General features: G+C 39.1%; 1 protein-coding gene across 4 annotated transcripts in view; it reads left to right on the plus strand.

The window, feature by feature from the left end:
• Positions 1-15,667, plus strand: part of MACROD2 (mono-ADP ribosylhydrolase 2) — a 1,970,509-nt gene extending 1,954,842 nt beyond the window's left edge. For 2 of the 4 annotated variants that reach the window (XM_080685397.1, XM_080685398.1), the window contains exons 17-19: positions 4,415-4,492; positions 7,833-7,901; positions 13,817-15,667. In XM_080685397.1, the coding sequence (XP_080541523.1) occupies positions 4,415-4,492; positions 7,833-7,894 (140 nt within the window). In that variant the 3' untranslated portion in view covers positions 7,895-7,901; positions 13,817-15,667. The remainder of the gene's footprint in view (positions 1-4,414; positions 4,493-7,832; positions 7,902-13,816) is intronic. The other 2 variants (XM_080685399.1, XM_080685400.1) reach the window with 1 other exon arrangement.
• The last annotated feature ends 7,521 nt before the right edge of the window (positions 15,668-23,188 follow it).

The following is a 23,188-nucleotide window of genomic DNA, read 5'->3' on the forward strand; positions in this document are numbered from 1 at the left end:
TCATTGAGCATTGTTTAATTGACTAGCATCCTGACTATTAAATACAAGTTTCCCTTAATGTCAAGGAGGTTTCTCCATTGTAATATCTCCAGAGTTATTATCATCTATTTGGCGACCTGGGAGCAGGCAAGCACGGCCCACAGGCAGCATCCAGCAGGGCCTGCTTGCACATCACCATGGTGTGGAGCAGGCAGGCCCCGCAGGGAGCAGAGAACCATGGGGAGCAGGCCTAAGCCATCAGTAGGACATCCCTGAGGGCTCCTGGATTGGAGAGGGTGCAGGTCAGGCTGAGGGATCCTCCCACCCCCGTGCACGAATTTTGTGCACCGGGCCTCTAGTTTATTATAATGAGTTTGAAAGCAATTTCCTGGAAGAATCAGCCACAGGTACCTCTACATCCTACCATTAGAAACAACAAACCTGAGGAGAAAGTCCAGGAAGTAATGTTTAAATAATGTTAGATCAATTAAATTTCCTTTCCTTTTATTTCTTATAAAAATAATAATGTTATGTTTTAATTAGTTCTAATAGTTTCCCAGAGTGTTACACAAGGAGTTAGACCATTTTATAGTCATTTTTAATAATGAAAAAGCCAAGGCTTTTAAATATTATGAGATTTGGCAAAAATCATTCAAAAATTAAGTGGCCAACCAAGATATCCTCTTTTGTGACATATCTGTTTGTGTCTTATTTTTTTCTGTTGTTTCCTGTGTTGTCTATGTTATTTCATATATTGATTTTTTAATGTATTAGTACAGAGTCCTTTGTAAATGACCTATATTGTATACATATTCTTCCACTGGCTTATTTTGCATTCTCTTAATGGTTTGTTTTGATAAACTAATGATGCTGATTAACATTTTCCAGATTGCCAGTCTTTCCTAATGGTTAGTGCTTTGTTTTTCTGTGTAAGAAATGTTTGCCTAATGATGTGAAGACTTTTTTCTATGTTACCTTTCACAGTTAGTTTTATAATTTATCCAGAATTTATTTTTTAGTATGGTGAAAACTATTTCTTCAGGGTAGGTCTGCTGAGAACCAATTTCACTTTTTTCCCCTGAAAGTGTTTTTACTTTAAATTACAATTTGAAAGAAGTTTTTATTAGGTACAAAATTTTATAATGGAGATTTTTTTCTTTTAGCATTTTCAAGATGTCATTGCATTGTCTCTGGTTTCCATTATTTCTGCTGAGAAGTCATCTATAGGTCCTATTGCTACTATTTAGAAATTAATGGATTTTTATTTACAAAATAATTTTATATTTATAACACTTTTGAAACAGTGATTTGACATCTTCCAATAATTCAGGGGGATTATCAGCCATAATTTTTCAACTATACTTTGCTCTTTATTTTTCTTTTAAACTAGCTTTCAGTTTACTAATGCTTTCTTTAGCCTGTGTTTAATTGCTGCCAAATCTACCTATTAAATTTTTAACTTCAATTGTTGTATATTTTTTAGTTTTAGAATTTATATCTGATTTTTTTGATAGTCTCCAGTAATCTGACCAACTTCTTTGCCAGGAAAATGTTCCCATTTGGCATTTAATTCTTAAATACATTAATCATTATTTTAAAGTTGTGTCTATAGCTGGATCTCTACTATGTCTATCTGTTGTCTTATTCTCTTGGTTTTCAGTGATTCATTCTTATTCTTTTGGAATGCCATGTAATTTTTTAAATGCTGGACACTTTGTGTAAAACATTGTGGTGATAACTTGAGACTCTGAGTGATTTAATGTTTTCCTAAATAGGATTTATTTTTCTTCTGAAAAGCAGGTGAGACAGAGCAGAGAATATCATAAAATTAGAAACTGGATTGATTAAAAATTGGACTTCAGTTTTGGGGTTTGGGTTTTTTTTTGCGGGGGGGGGGGGCGGTGTTTTTGTTTTGAAGTTGTTCAGAGACCTTTATTCTGATCCTCATTATTCATTAAGCAACCTACAGAAGACATTTTCTTTATCTCTGCCCAAGCAGCAGCAGCTACATCCAGGCCCGAAATGAAAGGCACAAATAGTGCAAGGCCTTGTAGAGAAAAGCTAACAGGTGAGATCTCTGCTTACCCTGGTTAGGTGAAGGTAGAATAGGGAAAGTGCATAAGTATAATATTTCGAAGACTCTGTTCTTCTAAGCTGAGGCCAGCAAGAGAGGAGCTAGCTAATGGACACAAAACTGCCCAGCTCAGCAATCTGATGGACTTCACTTTTTTTAAAGAGCTGGTCTATTTCAAGTTCATCCATGTTCCCAGAGTTCACCCATCAGGAGACTCCACAGAAAACTGGAGGTACTTATTAGAGCACCTTTTCCTTGGTGGGCCCTGACCTCCAAGTTTTGTCTCTCACTCCTATTTTCACTCCTCCAAACCTCTTAAGACTTCTAGAGGCTCTGTTCAACTTGGCACATGTAGAATGTCTGACTCACTATGTTGCACCTCCTGAACTTTGTGATGCATTGATGGCTCTTGGGTGCCTTAAAATAAAGTATTATATAATATTTCCAGTGTTTCTAGCTGTTCTTGGTACAAGAGTTAGGCTACATCATAGTATTCTACCTTAGGCAGAAATTTCTTCCTTAATGTGATTTCAATTTGCATTTTCTTCCTTATTAGCAAAATGAATCATCTTTTCACATGACTACATGCCATTTAAAAAAATTTAATGAACTGTTGTAAATTTTTTCTATCATATTCTTTATCTTTTTCATCTCTATTTTAGAGTCCTTTATGTATTAAAGATGTCTATGATAAAAGGTATAAATATTTTCAATTTATAACCTTTTTTTAAACATTGCGTATGGTACTTTTTCTACCCATAATTTATTATGTTTATATAAAGTAAAATAGTTCCATTTTTTTGGTTATTACTTCTGTGCTTTCAAGCATAATTAGCAAAGATTTTCTCTTCCCAGGCTTGGAGAAATCCTCCAATATTTTTTTTTCTGTGATTATGTCTTTAAAGAATGTGTTGATAAAAAATTGAAAAATGGTCCACTTTCTAGAATTGGCAGAGTGAGAAAGGATATGATACAGTGTTAAGTCCAGTTGGAAGTCATAAATTTTGTTTTCTCTTCCTCAGCCCCAGGAACTAATGAAAAGAACTCATGGACACAGTTACTTTCACATTGTCCTTGAAGGGCTTGGGAGCCTATGAGTCTTTTCATTTCTTCCTGTGTTATCCTCCTTCGGACTTCTCTAAGATCATCAGGGTTACTTCTATATTGATGTCTCCAAAATACATGCATGTCTAATTCATCATTTTCTTCCTCATCACTGGATGCAAAAGCTTGTTTGGCATCTCCATGTAAACGACCCAGCACTTCAGACTTCAAATCTAAAATGACTTTCTTTACCTTCCTCAAATTTGCTTCTTTTATATGTCTTCAAATACTACATCCATCCACCCAGACTCAGAGATTGGTCACCTTTGAGTCATACTTCTCTATTCAGTAAATCATTACAAAAGTGCAAGTTCCATCTTTGAAGGTATTTTCCTCTGAATTAATTATAAACTGTATCTTTTCCAACCTTGCTTCATTCTCAACCACAGGCACACCGAGTTTAATGTACTGCAGGCTCAACAAGCACTCATGTAATAAACATGAATTTAATCTTCTGTTTAAAAAATTACAGAAATAATTAAAACTCTGAAAGTATGGATTTTCCAGCACACTGCATGTGTATTTGTATTTTCAAATGCTCTGACTCTTCAAGTTGTGAAAACATAATAGATAGTTAACTAAATAAATAAGAGGATATTGACTATCTGGGAAATTTCTCACAATTAAAAAAAAAACCCTTATTGCTACATTTAAGCACATGATACATCTCAGTCACAGTGAGTAGATGACAAGCCTTAGAAGCTGTACAAATAGAGAACAATCACAATGGAAATTATTAAAGACTGGACTCTTGACGATCCAAAATGGCAGCCTCAGAGCAGACTCCTAGGGCAGCAACTAAGCCATTCATTTGTGTTTAAACAAGAAACTCATTGCCAGGGGAATGAATCTTTCTTCCTTCAGGCAAGCCTAAGGCAAAGTAGGTTTTCTTTTCTCTCTTCAAAGGTTAAGCTACATAAACACACAAATATACAAATTTTCCTAAATTTAAATTGCAGGTTGTTCTGATTAAACCAAGTTCCCCTGCTTTCATTCCACCAGATTTCTAATTTTAAAAGTTGTGTACGTATGTATAGATGTGATTATCTCACAGATTGGAGGGTTTACAAGATGGCAGCACTACAGTATTCCAACAGCTCAAACTACTATTTTCTTGTTTAACTTTTTCTACAAAAGAAGGTGAGTCCCAGGAATATTTTTGAATTTGAGAGGGCAGTGGAGGGTGACAGAACAATTGGCAGTCAGACACCTCTAATTCCCTTTTAATCAAGGGACTGTCTTCTTTCACTCTTTCAGCTCAAGGTGAGGACACGCCAAGAGTTCTTGTAAAAAGCGAAGGCTCCTGTGACACAGAAAACTCTGCAAGTCCTGATGGTAAGGTCCTAAGCGCTCCAAGCTCAGGCAGTCCACAAATGTGGCACATTTTCTGTGTGTAATCTAGGATTAAGGGAGCTCACTATTCTATGAATTAACATACTCCGTTAGAACAAAGTCAAGTTCAAAAACCACTTTCTACTAGGAACTAATAAAATTGGCAGCCTTTTTTAAACACTGACTCTAACTAAGTTTAAAAAACAGCACGTGCCTCAGTTGAATCATAACTCGCAAAAAGGCCACGCTGGGTAATTCCAAGGCTAGCATGGACTGCAGGAAATCTAGCTGGTGAACTTTACAGAAGCATCACTTACTTCTGAAAAAAATGCTTGTTCTACTGTTACCCCTGTTACCACTCTGGAGCTTTGACTTGAGCTTGGGCTAAGGTCATTCTTGGATTTTCATCACTTTATCTCACTGCATCACATCTGATGTCTTGGCCAAATATGTACTGAGTCTTTAAAAGCACCCTAGAAATTTGCAAAAAACGATTATTCATTCACATCTCATTTTGAAGGCATCTGAAGATTGGAGCCTCTGAAATGTGAGCATACCCTCGACTCCTGCTGGGGACCCTTTGTAAGGTCATTACTTGCATTAGAAAAAACTACTGTTTGAACACACAAGGTTTAATAAATATTTCATTCCACTGCCCCACAGAGCTTAGGAGAAACAGAATTGATCAGTGTTCAACTGTTTATATGTATCTTGCTGTTTGAGTTACTTGAAAATTACTTTGAGTCAATAAATGACCTTGGAAAAAATTCAGCCACTGGGTAGAAGTTACTTGGTGGTTTTACATAGAATTTCCCATAGTACTGGGTATTCCCCCTGCTATAGGCCCTTTTTCACAAACTTATTTTTCACTCATGGGCAAACATTATCTGGAAAAATAATGTTTTTAAATACTAGATCTATCCATTAAAAGCTACCACGTGTTAGTCATGCCCAGTTGAAGAAAACTTGCCCAGCCTGGTTTTGCCTCTGTAGACATAGTTCATAACTAATTTTTACAAAGCATGTTCTGAAGAACACCAAGACCAATCCCATACAATGCTTGCTGAATAAAAGAGAAATAAATGTAAGAAGTACTAAGTTTTAGTCCTTACTTGGAAATTCACCATGCATACTGCAGGCTCTCACAAGTCTCAGCTGTAAATTAATTTATTAACATGGTTTAAAGTTGCTTTTCCCAAATGTATTCGATCATGGAATGCTTTGTATAGTAACATTTGTTAATATGTTTTGGAACAAATAACTATTGGGTTAGAGCAGTGGTCGGCAAACTCATTAGTCAACAGAGCCAAATATCAACAGTACAACAATTGAAATTTCTTGAGAGCCAAAAACCGACTTCTGCGCATGGGCCACAAAGTTTCAATTGCACTGTACATGCACGCCTGCACGTGGTATTTTGTGGAAGAGCCACACTCAAGGGGCCAAAGAGCTGCATGTGGCTCGCGAGCCGCAGTTTGCCGACCACTGGGTTAGAGGAAGAAACAGAAAAGGAACACTGCTATATTTTATTATGCTGCCACACTGAGATGGGCACACTTAAAAATTTTTGTAGGCCAGGATTGAAAGTCCCTGTATTATTCTCTTTATATAAGTAAAATGTCTGCCTCTGGCCAGTTTGCACCTGGGTTTAGAATGAGCTCACATGTCATTAGAAACCCAGGCTTGTGTGAGGTGAGAACAAAGAGACCTGCTTTTCAAACCTTCCTCCTTAAGAGAGAGTTGGGTGGGATGCCACATGATGTCATTCCCTCTTTCAAACCTCTTTGGAGAGTGAAAACTAGCGTCTGCAGCTATTTTACTTTAGCCAAGCTTTGAAGTTCAAGAAAAACTGATTTCAGTTGATTTTGTGCAAATACATACAGGCTACCCAAATGAGAAAACTCAAAGGTTACTTATTCAGAGCTTACCAAAGTGTCAGCCATTAGCACTTGTGTTTGGCCAACTCAAAGGCAGGCGGGGAAGTGAGAAACTATTATAGCTTACAAAAAGGAAGGCTCCATGTTTCTATGTCTCTGGATTTATTTTGTTCATCAGTTTATTTTGTTCTTTAGATTCCACATGAGTGAGATCGTGTGATACTTGTCTTTCTCTGTTTTGCTTAGCATAATACTCTCCAGGTTCTTCACTATGAAATCTCAGAGGGAAGAGTGGGTGGGTGGAAAGAGATCAAGCGAAGAACTTATATGCATATATACATAACCCATGGACACAGACAATAGTGTGGTGAAAGCCCGGGGAGGAGGGGGCGAGAGGTGGGCTAGAAGGGGGTCAATGGGGAAAAAGGGGGGCATCTGTAATACTTTCAACAATAAAAATAAATGTTTAAAAAAGGGCGGGGGGAGGCTCAAAGCATCCTCTGATTAAAGTTCTTGGCATGAGGAAAGGAGACGGGCTAAGTAGAAGTGGGATGTCTTAGGCCATTGGCTTAGGGACATACTTTGCTTTTCCTGGTTGGGGCAAGCATATGGAACCTAGCAGTCACTGACCATTCTGAGCTAATTGTTGCAAAGGTTGTGGTTTGGTTGCCTGGGCTGGTTGATGCATAGTTTTTAAGTCAGAATTCTGTTGTTATATATGGCCTAGCCATTGTCCATTTGTGTATTGTTTCTCAGTTTATAATATGGGCTTTGATGCTTTAAAAATATCAACCTACTTAAACCAATGACCCTTGAATATTTCCCAAGTGGTTGCTATGCCTGCTCTTGGCTACTTCTGGACAATGGTAGTAATTATGAATTCTATTTGTATGCAAATGCTCACCTAGAACAATACACAGTGAAATAAAAGCACAGGTTTTGTTTTATTATTTCTGTGTGATCTGGTTAGATGTTTTGCTTTTCTATTTCATGGAGCCTATTGCCTCTGCACCCAATGGCAGGTTTACAAGGTCTGTTTTGAATTTCAAAATTGAGAACATGGCAAAACAAAGAGGCCTATTGACATAGCCCCGTGAAAGGGAGCTGCTTACCTCTCTGCAGATCAATGATCTCTTTTGCTTTGTTTTCTCTTTATTTTCTTATATATTTATTAATTCCTTTGAATTTATCTAAGGATGGTAATACATATACCCAAAATATCAACCCAAAAATCTGGTATGAAATGACAACTTAGCTTCTACAATTCAGTAAAAAGGCAATTCTGCCCTCCCCATTTCTCTTCAGTAAAAATCCACAAGAATGACCCTAAAATCATAAATGAATGAAAAGGAACTGAAAAAAGGTATTAAATAGGAAATCAGAAAAGTCATAGACCATTTTAATGTGTTTTAAGAGATTTGGTTTTAATAAATATTTGACCTTTTTGTTTTCCTTTCTGGTTATAGTTGAAATGAATAGTCAGGTTGACAGTGTAAATGACCCAACAGAGAGTCAGCAAGAAGATTAACTAATAGGTAAGTTGTCCTTGTGGTGAGATTTTTGATTGGTTAAACTGGTCAGAAGAACTATTTGTATAAATGGCATATTGGATTTCCCTTGACTCTACCAAGTCCCACAGCATGGATCCAAATAACACAGTATAAGGAGCAAAGATTACCATAGAAGCCTGCCATCTTTCAGAGAGAAAGAAAAGCTGCAACATATTCAAATCATGCAGTACTCTGGTTTTCTGAGCTGTGACAAGAAGAAAAAATGGTTTTCCATTCATCTCACCTCCTGGCCTCCTGGAGTGATTAAATTATTTCAGCAGCCCCTAGCTGATTCTGAAGTATTGCTTTTCCAGAATTTACCTGCTGAGTTGTTTTAGTAGATCTTTTTTTAAGCATAACAACTAAAGCTTTGCCCTGGGGAATGTGTAAAGGCCCTTGAGTGTGTTTGGGCAGAAAGAAACCTGTCTCATATCCTAACCTCTCCCACCACTACCTGTGGACCTGTGTCTGCACAAAGGTTTGTTGAGTTGAATGAGCCTCAGGGAACTCCCAAAGAAAATAAAAGTCTGGGCCAGGCCACACTTAGGAGTTTTTCCAGACCAACACACTAAATCTCTCAGCAGAGAATGAAGTATATCTAGAATGATGAGTGGTCTATAAGTCTTTTCCATATCTTGAAAGTTGCTGAGAAAAATTAGAGGAAATAAGTCAGGCTTGCTATTCCAATTCCTAACTTAAAATAGTTAGCTATTAAAAAAAAACCACAACTATGGAATAAATGAATTGTGGGTTGTCTATTGTAAGACACAAATGTGTTGACACTGTTGCCTCCAGCACTGCCCTGCACTCCTTGTATCTTTTCAGTAGGTCTCTGTACCCCCAGGAGGCCCTGCAGCACCAGACCCTTGAGTTCCAGCATCACAGCAGAACAACGTTTGAGAACATTTGAAAATACACACACATCTGTCCCTCCCATCGTGATCTTGAACATCATTTAAAACTAGATATAACAGTATTTGGATAATGCATGTATAGCATAGGACTGCTAAAAAAGTATAATCACATGCAAACATGGTCTTGAAACATGTCTTCTTTTTTACTGATAACCTCATTCATATATTTTAAATATCCTCCTAAGCTGCAAAAATGATATGGTAGAGAAGTGCCACTGAAAAGTAATGAAGTGAGACTAAACCTGAAAATTTTAAATACAAGTTCTTCAGTGTTGCTTTACCTTTTGCCCTTTAGTTGGCACCAAACTGTAGACTTCTTGTCTGGATTTTTTTTTCTTATAGACACTATTATTTTCCAGTGTGCTCAGTTTCCAGATATTGTACCAGGGCAAATCTGTTTTCTGTAATAACTGTCAAAATATTTTCCTTGACCATAAACACCAATTTATACCTTTACCCAAATGAGTAAGTTGTCAAAACTTAAAGTTCAATATTAGTTTAAGGAAACTCAATTTCAGGAAGAGAAGGGGTTCACACAGGGTCACTTGGCTGGTCAATGGAAGTTTAGCCACTCCAAGTACAAATTCTTTGATGTCACCATATTGTTCCTCAAACAATAGTGAGGTGTTGTTGTTGTTTTTAACACAGTTGTCACAGAGAACAGTATCACCTGAGGAACTTTACTGATTCCTACAGAAATATTTAGGCAGTTAGGTTTGTAAACATTATCTGGTAGTTCAACAGGAAGAAAGAACCTAACCTTTAGTTCTGTGTATCATACCTGTAAGGAAATTAAAGCACTTACCGTGAAACTGAATTAGAATTAGAAAGACAATGCAAAAATGTTTTGTGTTATATAATTTATAATTGTGAAAAAGCAGGGATATCAAAAATAACAATAAGGGAACAGATTAAAGGAGAAATAGAACATTCTGCAAGTGTAAAAATAATTTTTAATAAGTATTTGAGGGCATGTAAAGATGGTTATGGAACTACAGAAATATGAAGAAATATGGCAGGCAGAGGGGGTTGTGGCTTCCAGTTTGGGTATTAAGAGGCCTTGTAGCTTCCATTTTTGCTCACTCAAAATGCCTGCTCCTGGAATCCAGCCACCTTGTATAAAGCTCAGGCACATCTATAGAATGACAAAGGCCACATGGAGAGAAACTCAGAGATCTTCTGTGATGTTCTGGCACTAATAGATACCACCTGGAGCAGATAAACTGCCCAGCTGATGCCAGACCAAATTATAGAATCATGAGAAATAATAAATAGTTGATTTTTATAGCCACTAAGTTTTGGAATTGTTTGTAATGTAGCAATAGGTAACTGAAGCAATGGGAATAATACAGAACTCCTCTCAACACATATACTTATAAATGAGAGATAAACTATAACAAAAATATTTTAAAGTACAAAGCTCAACGGACATAAAAGCAAAGGCACCAGGAATAATGAGGAAAATGAAAGCCAAAAGAATAACCTGGTGAGCTGGAGATGCAGCAACCCTAAGGGCTACAGATCATTGTTGATGCAGAAATAGGCCCTATGGCTAGGATTTAGGTTCTAATGCCCACCTGGGACCTTGAGCCACTAGGGTAAGAAGCCAGAACTGATACCTATACATATATCAATCTGGGACTCTCAGCTCAAGAAATTAAAAAGGAGACATGGGTCTGCCCAGGGTGTAGCAAAAGACTCCCATCATAAGTAGAAAAGATAAATGCACCATGAGATTGCAACAAATTCATGCCGTCCAAAGTCATATAGTAATATACAAACAGAAATTAATTTATATAGTTGATTATAGGTAGCAAATGGAAATATCACTTGGAAATGTCACAGAAGAAAAAGTATGAGTTCACAATATTTTTGTTTGCTTGCTTGTTTTTGTTAATCCTCCCCAAGGATATTTATTCCATTGATTTTTAGAGAAAGTGGAGGGAGGGAAAGAGGGAAGGGAATAGGAAGAAAGAGTGAAACATCGATGTGAGAGAGACATATACATTGGTTACCTCCCACCCACATCATAGCAGGGCCAGGGATGGAACATGCAACCCAGGTATGTGCCCTTGACTGGGAATTCGAACCTCTGACCCTTCAGTCCATGGACCAATACTCTATCTAACCACTGAGCACATCAGCCAGGGCGAGTTCACAATTTTAAGACATAAAACACACAAGGAAGTGATCCATCAAAAATGAGAGTCAGTGGGTAAAATTACAGGATAATTAGTACCATAAGAACTCGAGAGAGTAGAAAATTTTGAAGACTTTATAAAGTAAATATACATAAAAATGACAAAAAGATGAAAAGCAGATATAAAATAAGAAAAGAGCAACACTATGAAAAATTAACAATAATTTGGAAAAAGCAAATAAAAGTGTAGTAATATAAAAGACACATGAAGAGACGTGAAGGATAAGACAACCAAGATGTTTTGTGTTCAACCGGCATTTTAAAAGGCAATAGATTATCAATATTTGAAAGATAATGACAGAATTTATTAGAGTTGATAATAGTCATGGATTTTAAATTAAAGAAAGAACAATAAGTTACAGGAAAGGTGTATATTTAAAATAAATTCACATGCAGGCACTGTTAAACACCAAAGAGAAGAAATTAAAGCAATTTGAGAGAAAAGGAGCTAACTTAGAAAGAAGTCAGGATTGTGTGAATAGCAGGCTTCCCAACAAACATTTAGGTCAGAAGACTGTGGACTAGTTGTGAGTTTTCAAAACTTAGATACAAATAACTGCCAATATAGAGTTCTAGACTAGTTGTCCTATCACTTCAGAAATGGTATTTGCCATTTTTCAGGTGAAAAAAAAGTTGCTACTCAAATTCTTTAAAAGCTCCTAAATATACAACAGGAAGAAGAAAATTGAGCCCAGATGAAAGAGTAGGGTGCAGAAAACAATTGTGAGCCAAGAAAAATTGTAAGCACAAAGGCAAATCAAAATAAATATTGACTATAGATTTATAATACTAATTGGTGTGTGGTTAAAAACAGGGCAAAACAAGCCTACTATTTATGTACATTTTATAATATACAAAGTAATGCTATATACTTTTCATTATATGTGTTCATGTTATAAATATATGTATTTAAAGGTATAAAACCATGGAAATTATTAATTCACACCAATATTAGGAATTGGTCATCTCTGTGAAGGAAGAGAAATAGTTTTACTTTATCTTTAAATTAAATTAATTTCTCTGCAATGTTTTATTTTTTAAAGTAAAATGAAAATTAAAAATAAAACATTACAAGGGTATTTGAAAAATATTAACACATTAAATCTGGGTAGTAGATCTATTCTAAATATGTTATACTATTGTCTGTAATTTTCATGTTTACAATTTTCATTGATAAAATTAAATATTATGTAGAAAAGATATAGAAAAACCATATAAGGAAATACTTCATAATATGCTTTTTAAAAATTCCATAATATTAACTACAGAAGTTATTGCTAATAGGAGGATTATGCAGGGTTCTTTCTTTCCTTATCTACTTATGGATATTTTAAATATTGTCTACAATATTGCTTTTACATACACCTTCAAACCTCAAAGGTATGTTTTTCCCAAAAGGATTGATAGGATACCAGAGTAGAAAGTTAGCCTTGAGGACATCTGCTCCAATTCTTCCTTAGAGAAATGTAGAAATTTATGGTGATAGAAATCAAATCAATCATTGATTTCAGCAGGAGTGGGGTTAATGATTAGAAAGGGAACTTTCTGGGATGATGGCTATGTTTTACATCTTGATAGTGGTGTGAATTAAATTTATGCATTTTTTCAAAACAGACTGACGTATGTTTTAGACCTGTGCCTTTCCCTCTATGTGGAGTTATACCTTATTTTTTAAAATATAAAGTCTATAGGCTCTTGTAAGGTGTGGTATCTTCTTACAGTCCTCTCAAGTGGAGAATACAGCAGAGACTTAATTAGTTAAGATCTCAAAATGTGGATAACCATCAACAACTTTTGCAAATCAACATTATATAAATTGAATATAATTTGTGATTATTATGATTTCTTTGTTGAGCTCTGGAAACTAGAATGTATGAATGGACCCAAAAAGGGAGGGCGCATCCAGTTAAGGTGAGGTTTTTAAAAGAATACTTTGAAGAGTTGGGTTAATCATCCCCATCAGCCGAAGCAAGTTGTCAATGTGGCATACATTTATTAAACAGTGATTAAGATGCTTTTTAAAAATACCATATGCCAACAATTACAGCTTGGTATCCAAAGTTCTCTGATAGTCAAATAAAATATTCCTAGGCCTGCTTGAGGGGTAAGAAACATTTAAATGGCTGTATAGTGGTTCCATTTATCTATAGTTTTGCTTTTCATGGTTTTAGTTATTTGCTGTCGATTGCAGTCTGGAAATATTAAATGGAAATTCCAGATTTTTTTAGGAAGAGACACCACATCCCTATAATTTTACTAAAATATATTGTTATAATTATTCTATTTTAATATTAGTAATTCTGGTTACTCTCTTACTATGCCTAGTTTTTAAATTTAATGTTATCATAGGTATGTATGTATAGGAAAAAAAAACATAGTATATATAGGGTTGGGTATTATCTGGGGTTTCAGGCATCCACTGGGCATCTTTGAACATGTCTCTCCACTTAGATAAGGGGCAACAATTTGTATTAAAATGATATTCCTGCCCTTGCCGGGTGGCTCAGTTGGTTAACATGTCCTCCCATGCATCAAAAGGCTGCAGGTTCAATTCCTGGTCAGGGCACATACCTGGGTTGCAGTCCGATCCCCATTCGGGGTGAGTATGGGAAGTAACTGGTCAATGTTTCTCTCTCACAACAATGTCTCCCTGTCTCTCTCTCACACACATCAATAAAAACACATATCCTCAGGTGAGGATTTAAAAAAAAAAAGATATTCCTTGCTAAGCTTATAAAGATGGTTTATCTTTAATCTAAGAAATGGTTTCTCCTTGTCTTTGGCAGGGGCACAAGATGAAGCAAAGGAACAAAGAAATGGAAGTAGATGCCAGTCCTCAGCCTTGCAGCCTCTGCTGTCCCTGGGGGAATAGTGGGAGCCAGCAGCGGTGCTGTGGAGGAGGGTGGGGGTGGGGGAGGCAAGTCCCACACAAGGATGGGGAATCCTTTGCTTTAATTTCTCAGCTGCATTTTGTTCTTTTTACTTGCAGGAAAAAAACACACAAAACACTTTTCTTTAACTTGGTGGGGTGACCCACATTAACGCATCTTTCAGGCTCTGTTCCTGTAATTTCTGTCTTTTCTCTCACAATTTCGCCCCAGGGCCATGGTTTAGCATTCACATGTGTATCCTGGGCCCTGTCTGCTTTCTTGGTTATTTCACAAAGCTGGTTGGACAGTAGTTTCTTCAAAGAAAGGAGGAAGACCATTGTTTGATAAGCTGCAGGCTAAATTTCAGGAATTGCCAAGCCCCATATCAGTATAATCCACAGGCAAAGGAGACAGGAGAGGAAATGGGAAAACCCTCAGAAATCACTTGGGAAAAGGTCAGGATGATGAATTGAAAATACCTTCTTCGAGGGTTCCCATGGCACAGGAATATGTAAGCAGGGCTTTATCCAGGGCAGAGCACAGAGATGTGCAGGAGGGCAGGCCCTGACAGCTTTCATGCCTCTCCTTCCGTGGGTAGGACAGCGGCGATGTTCCTATTTGACACTGGCTTTCAGCAGAGCTTTCTCAGTTTTTGAGGTCTTTACCAAGTGCTTCAGTGTGGAGCCCCCCAGTGGGCTGTGAGTCAGTGTGACACCATCCTAAGGGAATGGTACCTCTGAAATTGCTCCCCTTATGCATAGTTTATTTGGTATACATCCATCTTTAGTTGCGGGGGGAGGGGGGCCGCTGCTGCATTTAGGATCCAAACATATGCCTGTGATATTAAAAGCTCCACTTGGAATCTCTCTTTATATACATGCTTTTCATAAAAATTAAACATGTTATCTATACCCAAGGTTTGATCGCCTGCAGAGCAGATTCTCACTTTAAATTAGAGGCAGTTAGAGGTCTCGCTTGCAATTTTGGCTTCCAGTTACCTTTAAACAGTGTGGCTTGCCCATGCCAAGTCCAAGACTAATGTGATAGCTGGTCCCCTCTCAGCAGATTATTACCATCATAGGGAGGAGCAGCTGTACTTAAGATCCAAGAGGTCAGAAGTACAGTCAGCACAGGGGTGAAGGACCCAGGTGAGACGTTGTCACAAATGGTGAGAAGTTGTCACAAATGTCTATCCAAGAGCCAACATGAACAAGGACCCTCGTGGGGCAAGATGACTGCTTCCCACAGCCTCCTTGGGTTCAAGACCATTCTCCCCCCATCCCCTCACCCACCCTGTGGAAACTGTTATCATTTCTTGCATAGCTTCTTAAATCCATCTTTCTTATAAGAGATTTAGAATTGGAAGTTATTTATCTATTTTTTCTTAGTAGAGGGATAAAAGTAATGGATCAAATCGAGTATTTCTAAAATAAAAGGATGTTTTGCTTTTTAAATATTCCATGAAATTCTTCAGTTTTGCCCTTTCCTCTATGGAAATTCAACTCCTTATCTTTCTGTGAAAGCTGTGTTGGCCTCTCTGAATTTGCTGCCCTTATGCATAGTTTATTTGGTATACTGAAATCAAGTGCGAGTTACAGTTATGCATATGTAATATGATTTTTAAGAGTCCATATTTTTTTTAAAAATCTCTCATCAACCTAGCAGCAATGCTTCTTTTAAGTGACCTCATGATTTTGGAACTTGGCATGTCTCCTGCCATTTATTCTACAGCCTTCCACTGCCATTAGACATCACTTTCTAGGGGCGAAAGAAAGAAAGAAAGAAAGAAAGAAAGAAAGAAAGAAAGAAAGAAAGAAAGAAAGAAAGAAAGAAAGGAAAGACTCATTTTAAATAATTCAAGAAATTATACCATATTAATACTAAGTTTTTCATATTTTATGTCATCTTTATAACTTTTTAAAATATGTTTTATTGATTTCAGAGAGGAAGGGAGAGAGAGAAACATCAATGATGAAAGAGAATCATTGATCAGCTGCCTCCTGCACATCCCACACTGGGGATCAAGCCCGCAACCCAGGCATTTGCCCTGATTGGTTCATAGGCTGATGCTCAACCACAGATCACACCTGCTGGGCTGATCTTTATAACTTAACTAGAAGCCCAGCGTGTAAAATCACACAGCCCTGCCCACCCGTGCCCGCCTTGCCACGCCCACCCACCCGCCATCCTGCCCGCCCACCGGCCGCCAGCCTTGCTGCGATCAGAGACGTGATCCCGGACCTGCTGCGCGAGGCGGGACCCCAGACCTGCTGCACCAGCGAGACCCATCAATGCACCTCCTGGAGACTGGTTGTTTGGTTGGTTGGTACAGCATTACACGGCGTTACGGCCATGGGCTTTTTACATATATAGATTGAAAGTCACTGTCCCTCTTCTGCAGCACTTGACAAGTGCAACCTGATAGGAGCATGTTCCTGTGACTACCAAGTGTTAGTGCTACACATGACAAAGAAGAGAGGAAACATATGAAAGAGACCTAATATACCTGCTAGGAACATTGGGATTGGAATTATTTCAGTCCTGGTGTTCTCCTCATCACCCAGGACAGCCATTTAATTCATTTATTTTATTTTTTAAAAATATATTTTTATTGATTTCAGAGAGGAAGGAAGAGGGAGAGAGAGAGAGATAGAAACATCAATGATGAGAGATAGTCATTGATTGGCTGCCTCCTGCATGCCCCCCAGTGGGGATCGAGCCCGCAACCCAGGCATATGCCCTTGACCAGAATCTAACCTGGGACACTTCAGTCCGCAGGCCGACGCTCTATCCACCAAGCCAAACCAGCTAGGGCAAATTCATTTATTTTCAATGTTGGGGAGGCTAGGAAGGCATTCTCTGCCTGAACACTATAAAGGAAAGTCAGCTTTTTGTCCAGGAAAGTAAGAGGGTGAGGAGTAACTGTCCTCAGCCCCACTCTCAAAGTTGTTTAACCTTCATTTGATGATTGAATTGTGCTTTCACTTTTGTTTTCTTATGCTTTTTGATTGCTATTGGGCTGTAAGAGTTTATGCTTTAAAATAAATGATGAAGTGAATTTCCACTTTAATAGTAAAATATTAAACATGTAGCCACGAGCCAGATCGAAGACAACTAAACACAAGACATCTTTATTTCACTGGCACTGTCGTTGCACAGCTACATGACCGAAAGCTGGAAAAGCCGATTGGCTCTCCTACATGTGAATTCTGGACGTCAATTTCCAACCACACTGCAGCCCAGCTATGTGGCATGAGTGGCTACAGGATAAGGGTGGAAAATAGCCCCAAATTAGTCATGTTTGCACACAGAGAACGAAGTAGGCCTTCAATAGAATAATCCTAATTAAAAAGGTACTGACTGTAGGAGAGACAAAGGGGCTTGTCCTCTAGCTGGTTAACTATTCAGATGACAGACAATCCTTCTTTCATAAAAACATACAAAGGAAGCATCCGGAACACTGTCTATGATACTGGGTCACATATTAGTCACCGCAGCTAATTGTAAATCTTTCTGTGAAACACTGAAAAGCCTCTTTGTGAATTAATACAGTTCTGCTTGATGCACTTGATTTGAAATGACATTTCCCTGTATGTGGTGCATGTCGGCTTTGCTTTGAAAAATAACAAAGTTAGCAGAATGTTTAATATATTTTCTTGGGGAGTAGGGTTTTTATCATATGATTCATTAAGGATTTGCCTTACCCTGACATTTGTGATATAAAGAAAAATCAGAAAAAAAGTAATTTTCTTGATCAAGATATGTTTTTTCTTAATGCAAATAAATGTAGTCTGTGGCTTGCAAGGAATAATATGTCTTCTGATATCTGGTATAAACTGCTAAATAGAATAATACGTGCCTCTTATGTTAAGCCAGCATTTAAATGCTGAACTGCTTCTAAATCTGTTTTGTTTGTTTCTTTTCATCTTTGCCATACACTAAGAAACCTAAACAACTGTTGCCTTCATACTATATTTGTTAGAGCAGAATACAAATAAAATTTGTTTTAGAGGATAAGGTGGAATTATCTGTGGTTTGTGCAATTTGTTCCTTAGTCATGAGCAATTAATAACTCAAAATGAACATTACTTTTTTTTAGTTGCAAATATGTATTTAATACTGCCCTGTTAAATCAACTTTAACTTACCAACATTCTTCCTTTTCTAATACTGGTTAATGCTTTGACCATGTTTTTCAACTATAAACTATAAACAATTCCCAATGTGTAACTTTCCTCTCAACACTAGATAGTTAATCACCATAGTAGCAGCCTTTGAGGTGCAAGATACAAGTTGTTAAGATAAAGCCAATGGTTCCATGAATGTCGTACATCCTTCAGAACCCATCATTCATTATTATTTTCATTTATATTTTATTGTTGACAATATTACACATGTACCCTATTTTTCCCACTTTGCCCCCCTCTACCTAGGCCCTGCCTTCAACACACTATTGTCTGTGTCCCTGGGCTACCAGGCCAGGTGTCTGAGTCCCCCATGCTGCCAGGCCCAGCATCACAGGCGCAGATTTCCAGCCCAGAGGTGTTCAGCAGGCGGAGGAAGGGGCTCCTCCCCTGTGCTCGAGTTGGGGAGGGTTGATCCTTTTCCCTGGGACACTATGTCTGACCCGGTCCTGCTCTCTGCCAAAAGTTCTTTCAGTGAATAAACAGTCCCTCGGATTCACTGCTGGGTGAACCGGTCAAACCTCTCCACTGGCCCCATGTTCCACTGCCTGCCCTTCCACCGACACAGACTGGGGCAAGCTTCCTGGCAGGTGCTGTAACAAAGCACTTGCTTTGTGCCTGGGATAGTGTGGGCTGAACTGCACGCCCAGATGGACCCAATCACCACTAATTCCCATTGCCCAATGCTACATCGGCTGTGGAATGGGAACCTGGATTGGGGATCCCTGCATGGGGCTGAGACCCCCCTCCCCTCGCTCCCGGGGAACAGGGGCTGTGCACCTTCCTTCCAGCTTGCCAGCTGCGCAGCTGCATGATTTCATTTACTCTCTACGCATTTCTCTGTCCCCTCTCTGCACTCCCAGCTCACCATATTTCAGATCAGCTATTTTTCAACTGTTTTTTTGGACCAAATGTTCTTCAGTTTAGCCGCATGTCCAGTCCAGTGCTAGGAGCAAGTAGACAGAACTTCCCAAGTCTGAGCCATCCTGGACCCGGCCCCATCACTCATTATTGGGATTCTCTTTAAGCACCTCTTATGAGCCAGTCCCAGTGCTAGCTATGTGATCACCCAGGCATGAGCTTCCTCAGTCTATTGTTGATAGAATTGAGATTGAATTACACAATTGTTAAGAGTTTGGCAATTAATCAACAAGAATTACAATGTGAAAAACTCAATATTCTTTTGAAAATGGAAATCTGTGTTCCATCAAATTTAACCCCCTCCATTTCCTATAGAAGAGGTGCTATCTGGTTTGTTGTTCTAGAAAGCAATAAAGAAAGTCAACCCCTTTATCCGTGGAAGTCAGAAATGTAATAGTTAAAGGAAAATAAGGCTTTTTAAACTGTTGTACCAGAGGAGCATTTTCCAGTAGTAAACAGTTCAGTGAGAAAAAATTATAGGAAGTACAGTCTTATGCTGCAGGGAGCAACCTCAAGACAAATGCTTCAGAGTGACAGTAAAGAGAATGTGACATGATTTAAGCATGGCCAGATACAGTTTTTAATTTGTAGCCAGTTTTTCATCTCTTTGCCTATCATTCTTATGTCTCTAGCCCAATACTTCTACCTCTTCACCTCACTTCAATCAAGGGTACTGTTAAATGTTGCTTAACTTTAGTGGTGGTTCTCAGGCCAAAAGGGATAACAATAAGTGTTTAAGATGGTCTTGCCCAGTTGTGGGGTTTTGAGAACCAACCTCCACTTCTTGGTTTTGAAGATGGAAAAACGAATACATTCCTGTGCTCGCCTACAAATTTAAACATGAATAAAGTGTCAAGACATTATACTTTGCCATTTCAAAAAGCACTTGCTAAATTATTGCCATTAGATTCTGCTATTTGACACAGGCAAATGGCCCCTCTTGAGCTCAAGATGCTTAACCAAAAGAATAAACAACCTTTACAGTTGGGCAGTAAATATGAAATCCTTTTTACTGATTTAAATTTTGCCTCTGAATTAAAGACCCATGAGAAACAGAGAAAATCCTAATATATATAAAAACCCAGGGTCCTAACAACCAAAGGCTCAACCGAACACCGGAAATCAGTCCTGCAGTCAGTGCTGGGCTGCTGTGGCGACCCAGAGCTGACTGCCACCACTGCAGGTATGGCGACCCAGCACTGACTGCCGAGGGGGCTGTGGATCAGTCCCAGAGAGAGGCCCAGAGAGAGAGGCAGGGTCTGATCCGCAGCCTCTGTGGCAGTTGTTGATCAGCCCTTACTTCTCTCTTTCTCTCAGGGCTTCGCCAGCAGCCACGCCTCTCTTTCTCTCCGGGCCTCTGTGGGGGCTGCTGATCAGCCCCACCTCTCTGATCAGCCCCAGAGATAGGCCTGGAGACACTTACTGGAATAAAAACTGACCAATCAGAACCAAATCTGGGTGAACTGCAAGGAGCCAATGGCTGCCTAGGAGGCGGAGCTTCTGACACTGATTGGCATAGAAACTGACCAATCAGAACCTAATCTGGGTGAACTGCAAAGGCAGAACCTAAGGTGGGGGCTGAGGAGGGGTTTTAAGGCAACAGTTGTTTGGTGTAAGGTATAAGAAAGCAGTTCAATTTTTTAATGACCAGTTTGGCAGTATAGTGCACATGGCTGGCTATAAGTCCAGATATAGGGATTATGTATTTTTGTCTGCCAAGAGCATCTCCTCCTGCTGAAAAAGCCCCCCCCCCACCCCGCATTTAAGCAATCCTATCCTATATAATCTATCTATACTAATAAAAGAATAATATGCTAATTAGACCAGGTCAACCAGCCATCTTCCAGATGTCCACTTCCTTCCGGACAAAGCCATAGTGGTGGGGGCTGAGGCAGAGGCAGTTAGGGGTGATCAGGCCGGTAGGGGAGGGCAGTTGGGGGCAAGATCAGGCCAGCAGGGAAGGACAGTTGCGAGCGAGATCAGGCCAGCAGGGGAGGGAAGTTGGGGGCAACCAGGCCACCAGGGGAGGGCAGTTGGGGGTGAGATCAGGCCGGCAGGGGAGGGAAGTTAGGGGTGATTAGGCAGGCAGGGGAGGGCCGTTGGGGATGAGATTAGGCCTGCAGGGGAAGTCAGTTGGGGGCGAGATCAGGCCGGCAGGGGACAGCAGTTAGGAGAGATCAGGCAAGCAGGCAGAGGCAGTTAGGGGCAATCAGGCAGGCAGGCAGAGAAGTTAGGGGTGATCAGGCAGGCAGGCAGAGGCAGTTAGGGGTGATCAGGCAGGCAGGCAGGCAGGTAAGCAGTTAGGAGCCAGCAGTCCCAGATTGTGAAAGGGTTGTCTGACTGCCAATTTAAGTCTGATCCCCCAAGGGGTCCCTGATTGGAGAGGGTGCAGGCTGGGCTGAGGGAACCCACCCCCCGTGCACGAATTTCATGCACCGGTCCACTAGTTGTTTTATAAAACCTAGACAAGTGGAATATTTGAGCTCTTAAAATATGTAACACAAAATACTGATACCATGTAAATCATTTTAAGTAATAATTTCTCTGTTTATAACTACAGTGAATCTACAAATACAGAAGAAAAGAGGAGTATACCTCCTCACCCCACTGAAATTGGACTTGATGGTGTAATTTGCTTTGGCCCATGATATGGAGGCAGAAATGGCATATGTCACGTCAGACAGAAGCTTGAGGACTCATGCTTTCTTCTTCCCTCTATCATAGCAACCAGCAACACCCTAGAGAGGCTGTTCTTTTTTTTTTTTAATAAATCTTTATTGTTCAGATTATTACAGGTGTTCCTCTTTTTTTCCCCCATAGCTCCCCTCCACCTGATTCCCCACCCCATGCCCTTACCCCCCACCACTGTCTTTATCCACAGGTGTAAGATTTTTGTCCAATCTCTTCCTGCACCCCTCACACTCCCTTCCCCCCGAGAATTGTCAGTCCACTCCCTTTCTATGTCCCTGATTCTATTATATTCATCAGTTTATTCTGTTCATCAAATTTTTTATTCACTTGATTTTTAGATTCACTTATTGATAGGTATGTATTTGTTGTCATTTTGTTGTTCATAATTTTTATCTTTACCTTTTTCTTCTTCCTCTTCTTAAAGAATACCCTTCAGCTTTTCATATAATCCTGGTTTGGTGGTGATGAACTCCTTTAGCTTTTTCTTGTCTGTGAAGCTCTTTATTTGACCTTCAATTCTAAATGATAGCTTTGCTGGGTAATCTTGGTTGTAGGTTCTTGCTGTTCATCACTTTGAATATTTCTTGCCACTTCCTTCTGGCCTGCATAGTTTCTGTTGAGAAATCAGCTGACAGTCGTATGGGTACTCCCTTGTAACTAACTGTTTTTCTCTTGCTGCTTTCAAGATTCTCTCTTTGTCTTTTGCCCTTGGCATTTTAATTATGATATGTCTTCGTGTGGTCCTCTTTGGATTCCTTTTTTTTTGGGGTTCTCTGCGCTTCCTGGACTTGTAAGTCTATTTCTTTCACCGGGTAGGGAAAGTTTTCTGTCATTATTTCTTCTAATAGGTTTTCAATATTTTGCTCTCTCTCTTCTTCTGGCACCCCAATAATTTGGATGTTGGTACGCTTAAAGTTGTCCCAGAGGCTCCTTACACTATCTTCATATTTTTGGATTCTTTTTTTTCTTTTTTGTTTTTCTGGTTGGGTGTTTTTTGTTTCCTCATATTTCAGATCTTTGGTTTGATTCTTGGGGTCCTTTGTTCTACTGTTGAATTTCTGTATATTCTTTATTTCAGACAGTGTATGCTTAATTTCTGACTGGTCCTTTTCCATTTTTTTTTTTGGCATTCTCATTAAGATCCTTAAGGGTCTCATTAAGTTCCTCAGAGGTTTTTAGCAGATTCTTGAGTAACCTTATAAATGTGGTTTTGAACTCTATGTCCAGTAGTTTGCTTTCCTCCATTTCTTTCATTTGTGACATGTTTCTTTGTCTCCACATTCTGGCTGCTTCCCTGTGTTGATGGAGTGGCTTTGTGTGGTAGGTGACCTATAGGGCCCAGTGGTTCAGCCTCCCCATCATCTGAGGTGGACACTCTTGGTGACCCTTTTGTGGGCTGAGTGCAAAGAGAGGCTGTTCTGTCAGCGCAGAACCTGAGGGAAAAATCTGTACGGCCTGCCTCTCCAACCTCATCCTGTGTGACTCTCAGCTTG

The sequence above is a fragment of the Plecotus auritus genome (genome assembly GCF_963455305.1).
Source record: "Plecotus auritus genome assembly, chromosome: 8".
Taxonomy (NCBI): Eukaryota; Metazoa; Chordata; class Mammalia; order Chiroptera; family Vespertilionidae; genus Plecotus; species Plecotus auritus.